The sequence below is a fragment of the Triticum urartu genome, chromosome 4 (genome assembly GCF_003073215.2).
Source record: "Triticum urartu cultivar G1812 chromosome 4, Tu2.1, whole genome shotgun sequence".
In the NCBI taxonomy this organism is placed as follows: Eukaryota; Viridiplantae; Streptophyta; class Magnoliopsida; order Poales; family Poaceae; genus Triticum; species Triticum urartu.
The window spans coordinates 77665826-77678505 of record NC_053025.1 but is presented as its reverse complement, the minus strand read 5'-3'; the positions used below and the strand labels follow the sequence as shown (position 1 = coordinate 77678505).

At 45.0% G+C, this 12680-nt stretch overlaps 1 protein-coding gene across 1 annotated transcript; it reads right to left on the bottom strand.

The window, feature by feature from the left end:
- Positions 1-2156: 2156 nt before the first annotated feature.
- On the bottom strand, positions 2157-5183 carry LOC125553589. The gene is made up of 2 exons (XM_048717356.1): positions 3957-5183; positions 2157-2515 (listed from the first exon to the last, which is right to left on the bottom strand). The coding sequence occupies exons 1-2, from the start codon at positions 5077-5079 to the stop codon at positions 2478-2480; spliced, it is 1161 nt and encodes a 386-aa protein (XP_048573313.1). The 5' UTR covers positions 5080-5183; the 3' UTR covers positions 2157-2477.
- Positions 5184-12680: the final 7497 nt, after the last annotated feature.

The window sequence follows — 12680 nt, the reverse complement described above, 5'->3', positions numbered from 1 at the left end:
TGTTAGCAATTTAGCATACTATAAACATAATCATCTTAATAATAATAATACAAGAGTGATAGATGATGAGGAAAAAAAAACTAAATATATGATGGCAGAGAGTATGAACCCATCTTTGAAGAATTTGCAAAGTGATTTGCTGCAAGGAGAACAAAGAACCATAGTAGAAAAATGTTGTACTAGTCCCGGAAGTGTGGACTTGTGTCATTGTGTGGGATGGGTACCCGTTGGTTTGGGAGTTGGAACATTGCACGGGAGGTTAAACCGAATTATTCTCTTGATTAATACTCCCTCCGTTCCAAATTACTGGTCGCAGAAATGGATGCATCTAGAACTAAAATACATCTAGATACATCCATATCTGCAACAAATAATTCAGAATGGAGGGAGTACTATTCATTGCTATTTATTTAAGATAAATGTGCGCCGCGTACCCCTAAAAAAATGGGTAGCTGTAAATTTCTTTTCTATCGCGAAGAGACAAAAACAACCGGACCTTTATTCTTGCATCCTAAGTTTTTTTTTAACATGCATCCCATCAAATTTAGAAGGTGAAGTTAACTACTCCCTATGTTCACTTTTATAACGTCTTAGAAGACATTTTCAGACAAGGTACAAAGTAACTCATTTAATGACTTATAAAAATAAACAGAGGGAGTAGTATTAATACATGTTTGCCTCAAGTTGCATATGAGGACTTTATAAAATTTGGTGCTTTATTACTGCTCAGATTAGTGGAAAATAGAATACACTAGTCTGGAATTGGAACGGGTCACGTCCTGAAGGCCGAAGGCGACTACCACACTAGTCTGGAATGGGTCACGTCACCATAATCTAGTAGACTATATCTGGCAGACTATTAAAAATCTAACATCAGATTTTTTAAGCATGCCATCAGTTTTGTTTTGGATCTGGATCATCAATGTCGATGCTACGTCGGTTGAGGTCATGGCATCCAAGGGCAAGGACACTAGTACAGTAACTACAGTTCAAAGAACACCGGGGAAGAATTTTAAAACAAAAAATTCTAACAACCGGCGCGCAAAATGCATCAACTCTCCATGTGGTGGATCATTAGCAAGTATAACATCCTGGGGTTGTTTGGTTCCTAGCCTCATCTTGCCACAATTTGCCTCACCTTAAATTAGACAAGTTTGACCAAGTTAAATGGGTGTTTGGTTTTAGCCACACTCAAGGTAAAAATCTTTTTGTAAGCAATGAGTCCCACATGTTGTACACATAAGAGTATGTCAAGGTTCTCTAAGGCAAGTCGAAGTTTGCTTAAGAATTTAAACATCTCATGTTAGGCAAGTGTGGCAACAATAATGTGATAACATATGACAAAAATGGCTGACTTTCTACTCCAGTGAACAAAAAATCATCGGAGCTCATCATGGTGGTATAACCCAGACCACATTTCAATGTATTCCGGACCACTGTTTAAAGAGGGGGTAATCCATATGCAGTTTAGATGTGTAACTGAAAACGTGAAAAACCGTGACTCCTCAAGCACTGCATCCAAAAACCAAAGGAGCAACCCTAATAGTTGTTGTATCTCTATAAAAACTACTCACTTCGTCCCACAATGTAAGACGTTTTTGTAAGCTATGTCAAAAACTCATGTGCAAAAGGAGTTTCATGTGGACGCTCGTAATATGAACTTCTGAAAGGGATCATTGGCCACACATGCTCAAACCTGGAAATCGGCAGGAGTTCGGGCTCGCAACATCGCTGGGAAAATTTCTGCTTTCACACTTCCCTTACAAACAGTCGTCACAGAAAATGGAAGAAAATATGTTCTCTCATTGCTTTTAAATATGCCACTATATGGTGCTTTTAGTGCCAAATAAATATTTTCCCTTGACACCAAGAATCAAAACCTCCAACCTTAGCCCTACGTCGTCCCACATCTAGGTTCGGGCCACTTGGGCCCATAATAATAATTATAAAACCACACGAGAAAACAGGGCTGCTTCTTACAACAGCATAACATTCCCACAGGAGACAACATTCTTCAAGGCAAAAGAGCAACACTGAATGACCCTTCCTTTTTTTTCAGAAATTGGAAGCCCACATAAGTTTAGTTTCATGTGGCTGACTCAACCATTTAACCAAGCAAGAACTCAAATATGCCAGCCCGACATATCCAACAGAAATACAGTTTGTGATCGATGTAAGCAGGACAATTCGCAGCTCAGACACAATTGAACATGATGACTTGCACCGCTCCTACTTAAAACTGCTCAACAGATAAGAAGGCAACATACTAAACTGAAACACAAGTCTCTGGCCTGACCGGCCGCATGATCATGATGAATTGAACAAGAACAACCAACTTGCAATCATCATGCTTAAACTGCTAAAGAAAACAGACCAACTTGATAGTAGTAGCTCCAAAAACAAGGCAACAGCAGCACACTCCAGACGATGGATTTGTCCATTATGCCTTGCACCACTGCTGCGCGGCACATCGGCGATCAGTTAGTCCTTGCCAGCGACAACAATCTGCCACGATCTGTAAACATACCAAGCACAAAACGCATAAGCAACTTAAGAATTAAAAATTCGCTGTGCCATGTACTTGTTCTTTGTTCAAAAGATTACAGGAATGGATTTCAGACATCAACTTCAGCTATGCCAGAAAGTAACATACAGTTTTTCAAGAAAATTTAAACCAAGGCAACAGGACAATATGATATCAACATGTTTATTTAAATTATTTAGCAATCTCCATTTTAGCCTAGCAGCAAGTTCATGCTTCACCCTCTACTTGACCAATAAACGACTCTAGCGAAAAGAAGAAAACAATTTTATGAGCGGTGCATTTTATTTTAGGACAGCATAACCTTGAGTCCTTGACAATACTTTCCAATGTTTGCAGTACAAGAGTAAAACATCTGAGTTACACGCCTGTTAAACTAAAATCGTTTCTTCAGTTTAGTCTAAAGAAAATGTTTTATACAGAAGGTGAAGCATGAACTTGCTGCTAGGCTAATACTTTCCAATGTTTGCAGTACAGGAGTAAAACATCTGAGTTACACGCCAGTATACTCACATCTACGTTGTTTAAATTTAATAAAGCTAGCCATGGAGGCCTTTCCCTCAAAAAAAATAAAATTAAATTGGTTCTTCAGTTGATTTACAGAAGATAAATGTTTTATGGTGAGACTAAATAACAGTTTGGATCCCTGTATCTCCAATTGCAAGTCCAAAACGTCTGACAATGCTACTTAGCCCTTTTGAAGACGAGACCAACACTCAATATCATATTCAAGTAAAGAGAAACAACATAGACTACACTAAAATTTAGTTCCAAGTAGCCAAACCAAGCACTATCCAAACATTAACTGCGATATGCCTGACACATTGAAAACTTTTCAACACAACCAGGATAATTTCGACAAAGAAACACACACAATCGATTATAATGACTTGCACTATCTGTATGTAAACCGCTCAACATAAAACAAAATACTCAGAGATCAGTTAGTGATAACGATAACAATGTGCCATGATCTGAAAAGATAACATACACAAAACTAATAACCAACAGTTCAACTCAGCATTCCACTTTGGTGAGGTATGTGCTAGTACTAATTCCGAAGGTTACAAGACTGAGCCTGATATGTGTGCGACAGCTATGCTAGAAGACAGAAGAATTTTAATTTTATGTTATAAAAAGAAAATCTGAAGCAAGGTTGCAGGATAATACAAGACCATGAAGTTTGCATGTGCATTTATCAATAGGACTGATGCATATCATGGCCCTTAGCAACTAGAATGTGAAAGCAAAATTACATTCTGTTTCCCCATGCCACATATTCATTTTTCACTAGCATACACAAAATTGTACAGATAAGTGTGGAAGAACCAGTGTCAAACTATGTAAGCAAACATACAGAAGCTGTAAAGAAAATGCATGCCCAGAGACAGGCAAGGGCCAGTATCATTCATACCTGGAGTGTAGAAGCTCATGTAGGGTAGGACGCTAAAGTAGACCCCAGACTCGCCAACCTTCCTAACCAACCCTGAGTTGAGCTTGATCATAAATAAGCCAATACATGTGCTAATGAAGATGACACCGACACCCTCCGCAAAGCCGACCACAACTGGTATGTCATCAGGATTGGCAACAGGAATTGTTTTCTCCAGCTCAATGACCCTGTATTGTACCCAGTCAGCAGCTTCTTCTGTATCCACCTTCCTTGACCACATACGAAGGCTGGAATCCCGAGTGCAGGCAAAGCCCAGTGAACTGTTCTCCATCACCATGAGGGAAACGTAGTAGACGTCCTCTGCCGGTGGGTCAATCATGGATAAGCAATTCTTGCCCAAGTCATACTTGACGATTGGATTACCCCACCGAACTGTGAAGTAGACTGCATCTCCAACAAGGGTGCCTCGCCTAGGCTGGAGATAGGGCGTGTAGTATGGTCTGTCTGCAAGCCCCTCTCGCATATGCTGGGCAAAGACTTCACAGCTCTTGTCAAGACACACTGGCACGCTCCAAACACCCGTCTCTGATGAGTAGACGCTCGCAAATATGGTATCTTTGTAGTCGTGGGTGGCCGCGAAGACCACGCGGAAGGGGCCGCCGTGGCAGTCGAGGTGGTCGCAGCCGTCGGCGGCACAGAGCACCACCGCAGACTCGATGAGCCAATCGATGTCCGGCGAGGGCACGCCGTGGCGCTCGCCCGTGACGGGATCCCAGACGAGGTAGTCCGCATTGTCGTCCGTCCTCATATAGATGAGGACGCGGCCGTGGCGGCAGTCGAGGGCGCGCTCCCAGGGGTCGCCGGAGCTCGGGTGGGGGAAGTCCGGCACCGATGTGGTAGAGGCGAAGCGACGCGCGGGGGGTCCTTCGAGGACCTGGAGCCTGTGGAGGAGGCCGAGGAGGGGAGGGGTGCCGTGGAAGGTGCGGTAGCGGCGGAGGAAGCCAGGGTCGCAGAGGGTGCGGAGCCACGTCTTGCAGACGAGGGCGGCTCGGAAGAGGTGCTCGGGCTCGTCCGGCGGGAGGCGGAGGAGGATCTCGTCGGTGACGTCTTCGATCAGCGGCGGAGGCGGGAGTGACGGCGCCATGGTGCGCTCGTGGACGGCGGAGCGAAGTGGAAGCGAGGGTTTTGGGTGGGGATTGGGGGAGGAGAGTCGGAGCAGAGTGAGTCAGGCGCAGGCGCAGGCGCAGCCGCACAGTCGTCTTTCTACTCGGCTGGGTTCGACCAGAACCGGTTTGAGCGTAGGAGGGCACGTACAATGGTCGTTAAGACAGTTTTATTTTAAGTTTTGTATATAATTTAAAGATATAAAAAAGTATGTGTATAATGAGTTATATCTTAGCCTTATCTTTAATAACTAGTAATTCCCTAAAATATGGTGAGACAAATTGTGCTAAGAGATCATCTATTGTCTTATTTTAAATAAGAGAAGACAAACCTTTTCTTATGAGTTCTCTCTCCTTCACCTCATTATTTATCCTACATGACACTCCTAAAATAGCACCATTGTACATGCCCTGAGTTGTCTCACCATGCTTTTTTTTCTCCGAAAAGAAGGATTACTCCCGCCTTTGCAGCACATCATCATATACTTTTACTTACCTCCAAGAGAGATAAAAACATGTACTCATAATTTTTTCGAAGGATTCAAGTTAAAGAAGAAAATAGTGATCAAAGATATGAATCAAAGACTATGCGAAGTTGACCGGAGGGAGTAATACTCTTGTATGTTTCTTACGTGCAACTTGGAGTTGGAGTAAATTTCAGACAACCACCACACTGGGGCTAGGGATTCAAGGAACCAACATCTTTTTTTCGGTCGGTGCGTAATAAATTGCATTGACCGTAGAATTTGCTTATTTTAACATGTTTACTAATTGCTCGAGCCCACCTGTCGGGTCTATGTGGCATCAATAGACAGTGCGGGGAAGACGGGCGTTTGGTTGTTTCACTTATCACCCCCACCCCAGCCAACCCGCTCCCTCTCATTCTCTCCCATGCAAGAGACGAAGCCATGGTGACCGGAGTTGGCGGGGCCGGCGACGCTCGCGGTAGTGGAGGTAATCGAAATTTCTTCTGGTTCGAGAGTTGTCCGGGCCCTATGCTGGATGCAGAGTGGCTTCGGGGGATGGCCTGCACCCATCATTGTCAGTATCACTTGCCTCACCCTACCGAGTGCACAAGGTTTGCGTGAGGGCAACCAACAACTCCACCGAGGACCAGGTGAGCCACTACTTGTCTGACGTTAGGGAAGTTCTCTCCTTCCCAAGCCCTAAAATTTTGGGTATGGTTGTTCTAGGATTTTTTGAGTTCTTCCTAATTAGGAGTTTAGGACCTATAGATTGTGGATTTAGGTTGAACTATTGCTATGTTGTGAATGTAGGGTTAATTCTGATATGTCCGAACTGAACATTCAGTATGATGGTGTGGACTTTGTGCAATCATCTATGTGTCGATATGATATTAGGTTTTTGGAATTGTTGTCACCGATGAGAAGAAGGGTATGGCATGTTCAATTCCATGTACTATGTGAAAGCTGAAGGTGGAGGGTTGGCAAGCGTTTGCTCTTTTTGACTGCAATGCTAAGGTGGAAGAGGTGATTAGGAAATATGGAAGTACTGAAAAATTGGTATTGACTGTGATGAGAAACAAGAGGCATGAAGAAATTGTTTTGGGTGGAATTCCTTGGAGGACCTCGAGCATTTGGAGGAGAATGAGGAGAGAGGGTGCCCGGGAAGGTGCGGTAGTGGTGGAGGAAGTCGGGGCCGCATAGGATGCAGAGCCATGTCTTGCAGGCGAGGGCGGCGCAAGAGAGGTGCTTGGTTTCGTCCGACCGGGGGGTGGGGGGGAGGGGGCGGGGGGGGGGGGGGGGGGGGGGGGGGGGGGGGGGGGGGGGGGCAGAGGAGGATCTCATTGGTGATGTCATTGATGAGTCCCATTTTGCGTTATATTTTACTTCTTGTTTTTTGATGACCCTGTCCTTGATAAGGAACACGAATCTCCGTGTCTTGTGCTAGCCCCTGGATTAATAGCTGACAACATAGTTCATGATGAAATACCAATATATATCACATGTTATAATATTACATTGTAGATCGAGTCTTTTTTGCATTACATGCCTGCTTAACTCAAGGCTAGATTAGCGAACCAATCTGTGGTTGGATGGTTAGAGGGATAGTGGTACCCGTCGATGACGACGCACCTATGTGACTTTGTAAATCTCAAGATGATATGCCGGCTCAGTCTCCCGAATGTGCTCATAGAGGTAGGGTGTGCGTGTGTGCGTACATAGGAGTGAGTGTATGCGCGCATGTATGAGTGCTTTCATTTGTACTGTGTTCAGAATAAACTCAAGGCTAGATTATAATATCATGCAACCGAAATGCAATATTATATTGTGACGTCCATCCACTCACGGATAAAAGTTGAGTATAGCATTGTAACCCTAATTATAATCCCTTATCCGTCCCAGATAAGTCCTGCAACTGAAGGAAATGTGCCCTAGAGGCAATAATAAAGTTGTTATTTATATTTCCTTATATCATGATAAATGTTTATTATTCATGCTAGAATTGTATTAACCGGAAACTTAGTACATGTGTGAATACATAGACAAACAGAGTGTCACTAGTATGCCTCTACTTGACTAGCTCGTTAATCAAAGATGTTTAAGTTTCCTAGCCATGGACAAAGAGTTGTCATTTGATGAACAGGATCACATCATTAGAGAATGATGTGATTAACTTGACCCATCCGTTAACTTAGCACTTTGATCGTTTAGTTTACTGCTATTGCCTTCTCCATAACTCATACATGTTCCTATGACTATGAGATTATGCAACTCCCGAATACAGGAGGAACACTTAGTGTGCTATCAAACGTCACAACGTAACTGGTGACTATAAAGATGCTCTACAGGAGTCTCGGATGGTGTTTGTTGAGTTGGCATAGATCGAGATTAGGATTTGTCACTCCGATTGTCGGAGAGGTATCTCTGGGCCCTCTCGGTAATGCACATCCCTATAAGCCTTGCAAGCAATGTGACTAATGAGTTAGTTACGGGATGTTGCATTACGGAACGAGTAAAGAGACTTGCCGATAACGAGATTGAACTAGGTATTGAGATACCGACGATCGAATCTCGGGCAAGTAACATACAGATGACAAAGGGAACAATGTATGTTGTTATGCGGTTCGACCGATAAAGATCTTCGTAGAATATGTAGGAACCAATATGAGCATCTAGGTTCCGCTATTGGTTATTGACCGGAGATGAGTCTCGGTCATGTCTACATAGTTCTCGAACTCGTAGGGTCCGCACGCTTAACATTCAGTGACGATCAGTATTATGAGTTTATGTGTTTTGATGTACCGAAGGTTGTTCGGAGTCCCGGATGAGATCATGGACATGAAGAGGAGTCTCGAAATGGTCGATACATAAAGATTGATATTGAAAGGCTATGTTTGGACATTGGAATGGTTCCGGGTGAGTTCGGACATTTACCAGAGTACCGGGGGGTTACCGGAACCCCCCGGGGAGTCAATGGGCCTTATTGGACCCTAGTGGGAGAGAAGAGGAGGCAGCCAGGTGGAGGGCTCCCCCAAGCCCAATCCGAATTGGGTGGTGGTGGGGCTTTCCTTTCTCCTTCTCCCTCTTCCTTCTTTTCCTAGTGGGACTAGGAAAGGGGGGAGTCCTTCTCCTACTAGGAGGAGGACTCCTCCCCCCTTGGCGCGCCTAGAGGGCTGGTCGGCCTCCCCCTCCCTCCTTTATATACGTGGGGAGGGGGGCACCCTAGAACACATCAAGGTTGATTGTTTAGCCGTGTGCGGTGCCCCCCTCCACAGAATTCCACCTCGGTCATATCATTGTAGTGCTTAGGCGAAGCCCTGCGTCGGTAACTTCATCATCACCGTCATCACGCCGTCGTGCTGACGAAACTCTCTATTGACCTCAACTGGATCTAGAGTGTTGGAAATATGCCCTAGAGGCAATAATAAAATGGTTATTATTGTATTTCCTTGTTCATGATAATTGTCTATTGTTCATGCTATAATTGTATTATCCGGAAACCTTAATACATGTGTGAATACATATACCACAACATGTCCCTAGTAAGCCTCTAGTTGCCTAGCTCGTTGATCAATAGATGGTCATGGTTTCCTGATCATGGACATTGGATGTCATTGATAACGGGATCACATCATTAGGAGAATGATGTGATGGACAAGACCCAATCCTAATCCTAGCACAAGATCGTGTAGTTCGTCTTCTAAAGCTTTTCTAATGTCAAGTATCATTTCCTTAGACCATGAGATTGTGCAGCTCCCGGATACCGTAGGAATGCTTTGGGTGTACCAAACGTCACAACGTAACTGGGTGGCTATAAAGGTGCACTGCGGGTATCTCCGAAAGTGTCTGTTGGGTTGGCACGAAGCGAGACTGGGATTTGTCACTCCGTGTAAACGGAGAGGTATCTCTGGGCCCACTCGGTAGGACATCATCACAATGTGCACAATGTGACCAAGGAGTTGATCACGGGATGATGTGTTACGGAACGAGTAAAGAGACTTGCCGGTAACGAGATTGAACAAGGTATCGGGATACCGACGATCGAATCTCGGGCAAGTACTATACCGGTAGACAAAGGGAATTATATACATGATTGACTAAATCCTTGACATCGTGGTTCATCCGATGAGATGATCGTGGAACATGTGGGAGCCAACATGGGTATCCAGATCCCGCTGTTGGTTATTGACCAGAGAGATGTCTCGGTCATGTCTGCATTATTCCCGAGCCCGTAGGGTCTACACACTTAAGGTTCGATGACGCTAGGGTTATAGGGAAAGTATGTACACGGTTACCGAATGTTGTTCGGAGTCCCAGATGAGATCCCGGACGTCACGAGGAGTTCCGGAATGGTCCGGAGGTAAAGATTTATATATGGGAAGTCCCGTTTTGGTCACCGGAAAAGTTTCAGGTGCTATCGGTAACGTACCGGGACCACCGGGAGGGTCCCGGGGGTCCACCAGGTGGGGCCACCCGCCCCAGAAGGCTGCGTGGGCCAAGTGTGGGAGGGGACCAGCCCCAGGTGGGCTGGTGCGCCCCCACCAAGGCCCAAGGCGCATGGAGAGTGGGAAGGGGGCAAACCCTAGGTCCAGATGGGCCTTAAGGCCTACCCTAGGGCGCCCCCTCTCCTCTCCCCTTTGGCCGCCACCCTAGATGGCATCTAGGGCTGCCCCCCCCCCTAGGGAGGGAACCCTAGAAGGGGGCGCAGCCCCTCCCCCCTATATATACTTGAGGTATTGGGGGCTGCCCAACACATGCCTTGATCTCTCTAGGCGCAGCCCTACCTCTCTCCCTCCTCGTCTCTCGTAGTGCTTGGCGAAGCCCTGCAGGAGTCCCGCGCTCCTCCAGCATCACCACGCCGTCGTGCTGCTGCTGGACGGAGTCTTCCCCAACCTCTCCTTCTCCCCTTGCTGGATCAAGGCATAGGAGACGCCACCGGGCTGCACGTGTGTTGAACGCGGAGGCGCCGTTTTCGATGCTTAGATCGGAATCGACCACGATCTGAATAGCTGCGTGTACGACTCCACCAACCGCGTTCTTGCAACGCTTCCGCTTAGCGATCTACAAGGGTATGTAGATGCACTCCCCTTCCCCTCGTTGCTAGATTACTCCATAGATTGATCTTGGTGATGCGTAGAAAATTTTAAATTTCTGCTACGATCCCCAACAGTGGCATCATGAGCTAGGTCTATGCGTAGATTCTATGCATGAGTAGAACACAAAGTAGTTGTGGGTGATGATTTGTTCAATTTGCTTGCCGTTACTAGTCTTATCTTGATTCGGCGGCATTGTGGGATGAAGCGGCCCGGACCGACCTTACACGTATGCTTACGTGAGACTGGTTCCACCGACTGACATGCACTTGATTCATAAGGTGGCTGGCGGGTGTTTGTCTCTCCCACTTTAGTCGGATCGGATTTGATGAAAAGGGTCCTTATGAAGGGTAAATAGCAATTGGCATATCACCATTGTGGTTTTGCGTAGGTAAGAAACGTTCTTGCTAGAAACCCATAGCAGCCACGTAAAACATGCAACAACAATTAGAGGACGTCTAACTTGTTTTTGCAGGGTTTGCTATGTGATGTGATATGGCCAAAAGGATGTGATGAATGATATATGTGATGTATGAGATTGATCATGTTCTTGTAATAGGAATCATGACTTGCATGTCGATGAGTATGACAACCGGCGGGAGCCATAGGAGTTGTCTTAATTTATTTATGACCTGCGTGTCAACATAAACGTCATGTAATTACTTTACTTTATTGCTAAACCGCTAGCCATAGTAGTAGAAGTAATAGATGACGAGACAACTTCATGAAGACACGATGATGGAGATCATGATGATGGAGATCATGGTGTCATGCCGGTGACGATGATGATCATGGCGCCCCGAAGATGGAGATCAAAAGGAGCAAAATGATATTGGCCATATCATGTCACTATTTGATTGCATGTGATGTTTAGCATGTTTTATATCTTATTTGCTTAGAACGACGGTAGCTTAAATAAGATGACCCCTCGCAATAATTTCAAGAAAGTGTTCCCCCTAACTGTGCACCGTTGCTAAGGTCCGTTGTTCCGATGCACCACGTGATGATCGGGTGTGATAGGTTCTAACGTTCGCATACAACGGGTGCAAGCCAGATTTACACACGCAATACACTTAGGTTAACTTGACGAGCCTAGCATGTACAGACATGGCCTCGGAACACGGAAGACCGAAAGGTCGAACATGAGTCGTATAGTGGATACGATCAAGAAGATGTTCACCGATGATGACTAGTCCGTCTCACGTGATGATCGGACACGGCCTAGTTGACTCGGATCATGTATCACTTACATGACTAGAGGGATGTCTATCTAAGTGGGAGTTCATTGAATAATTTGATTAGATGAACTTAATTATCATGAACATAGTCAAAAGGTCTTTGCAAATTATGTCGTAGCTCACGCTTTGGTTCTACTGTCTTAGATATGTTCCTAGAGAAAATTTAGTTGAGAGTTGACAGTAGCAATTATGCGGACTAGGTCCGTGAACTGAGGATTGTCCTCATTGCTGCACAAAAGGGTTATGTCCTTAATGCACCGCTCAGTGTGTTGAACCTCGAGCATCGTCTGTAGATGTTGGGAAACATCTGACATACATGTTTTGATGACTACGTGATAGTTCAGTACGTAATACTAACGGTTTAGAATTGTGGCACCAAAGACGTTTTTGAAACCTCGCAGAACATATGAGATGTTCCAAAGACTGAAATTGGAATTTCATACTAGTGCCCACGTCAAGAGGTATGAGACCTCTGACAAGTTTCTTAAGCCTGCAAACTAAGGGAGAAAAACTCAATCGTTGAGCATGTGCTCAGATTGTTTGAGTACTGCAATCGCTTGAATCGAGTGGGAGTTAATCTTCCAGATGAGAGAGTGATGGTTCTCCATAGTCACTGCCACCAAGCTATTGGAGCTTCGTGATGAACTATAACATATCAGGGATAGACATGATGATCCTTGAGCAACTCGCGATGTTTGACACCGCGAAAGTAGAAATCAAGTAGGAGCATCAATTGTTGATGGTTAAACCACTAGTTTCAAGAAGGGCAAGGGAAAGAAGGGATACT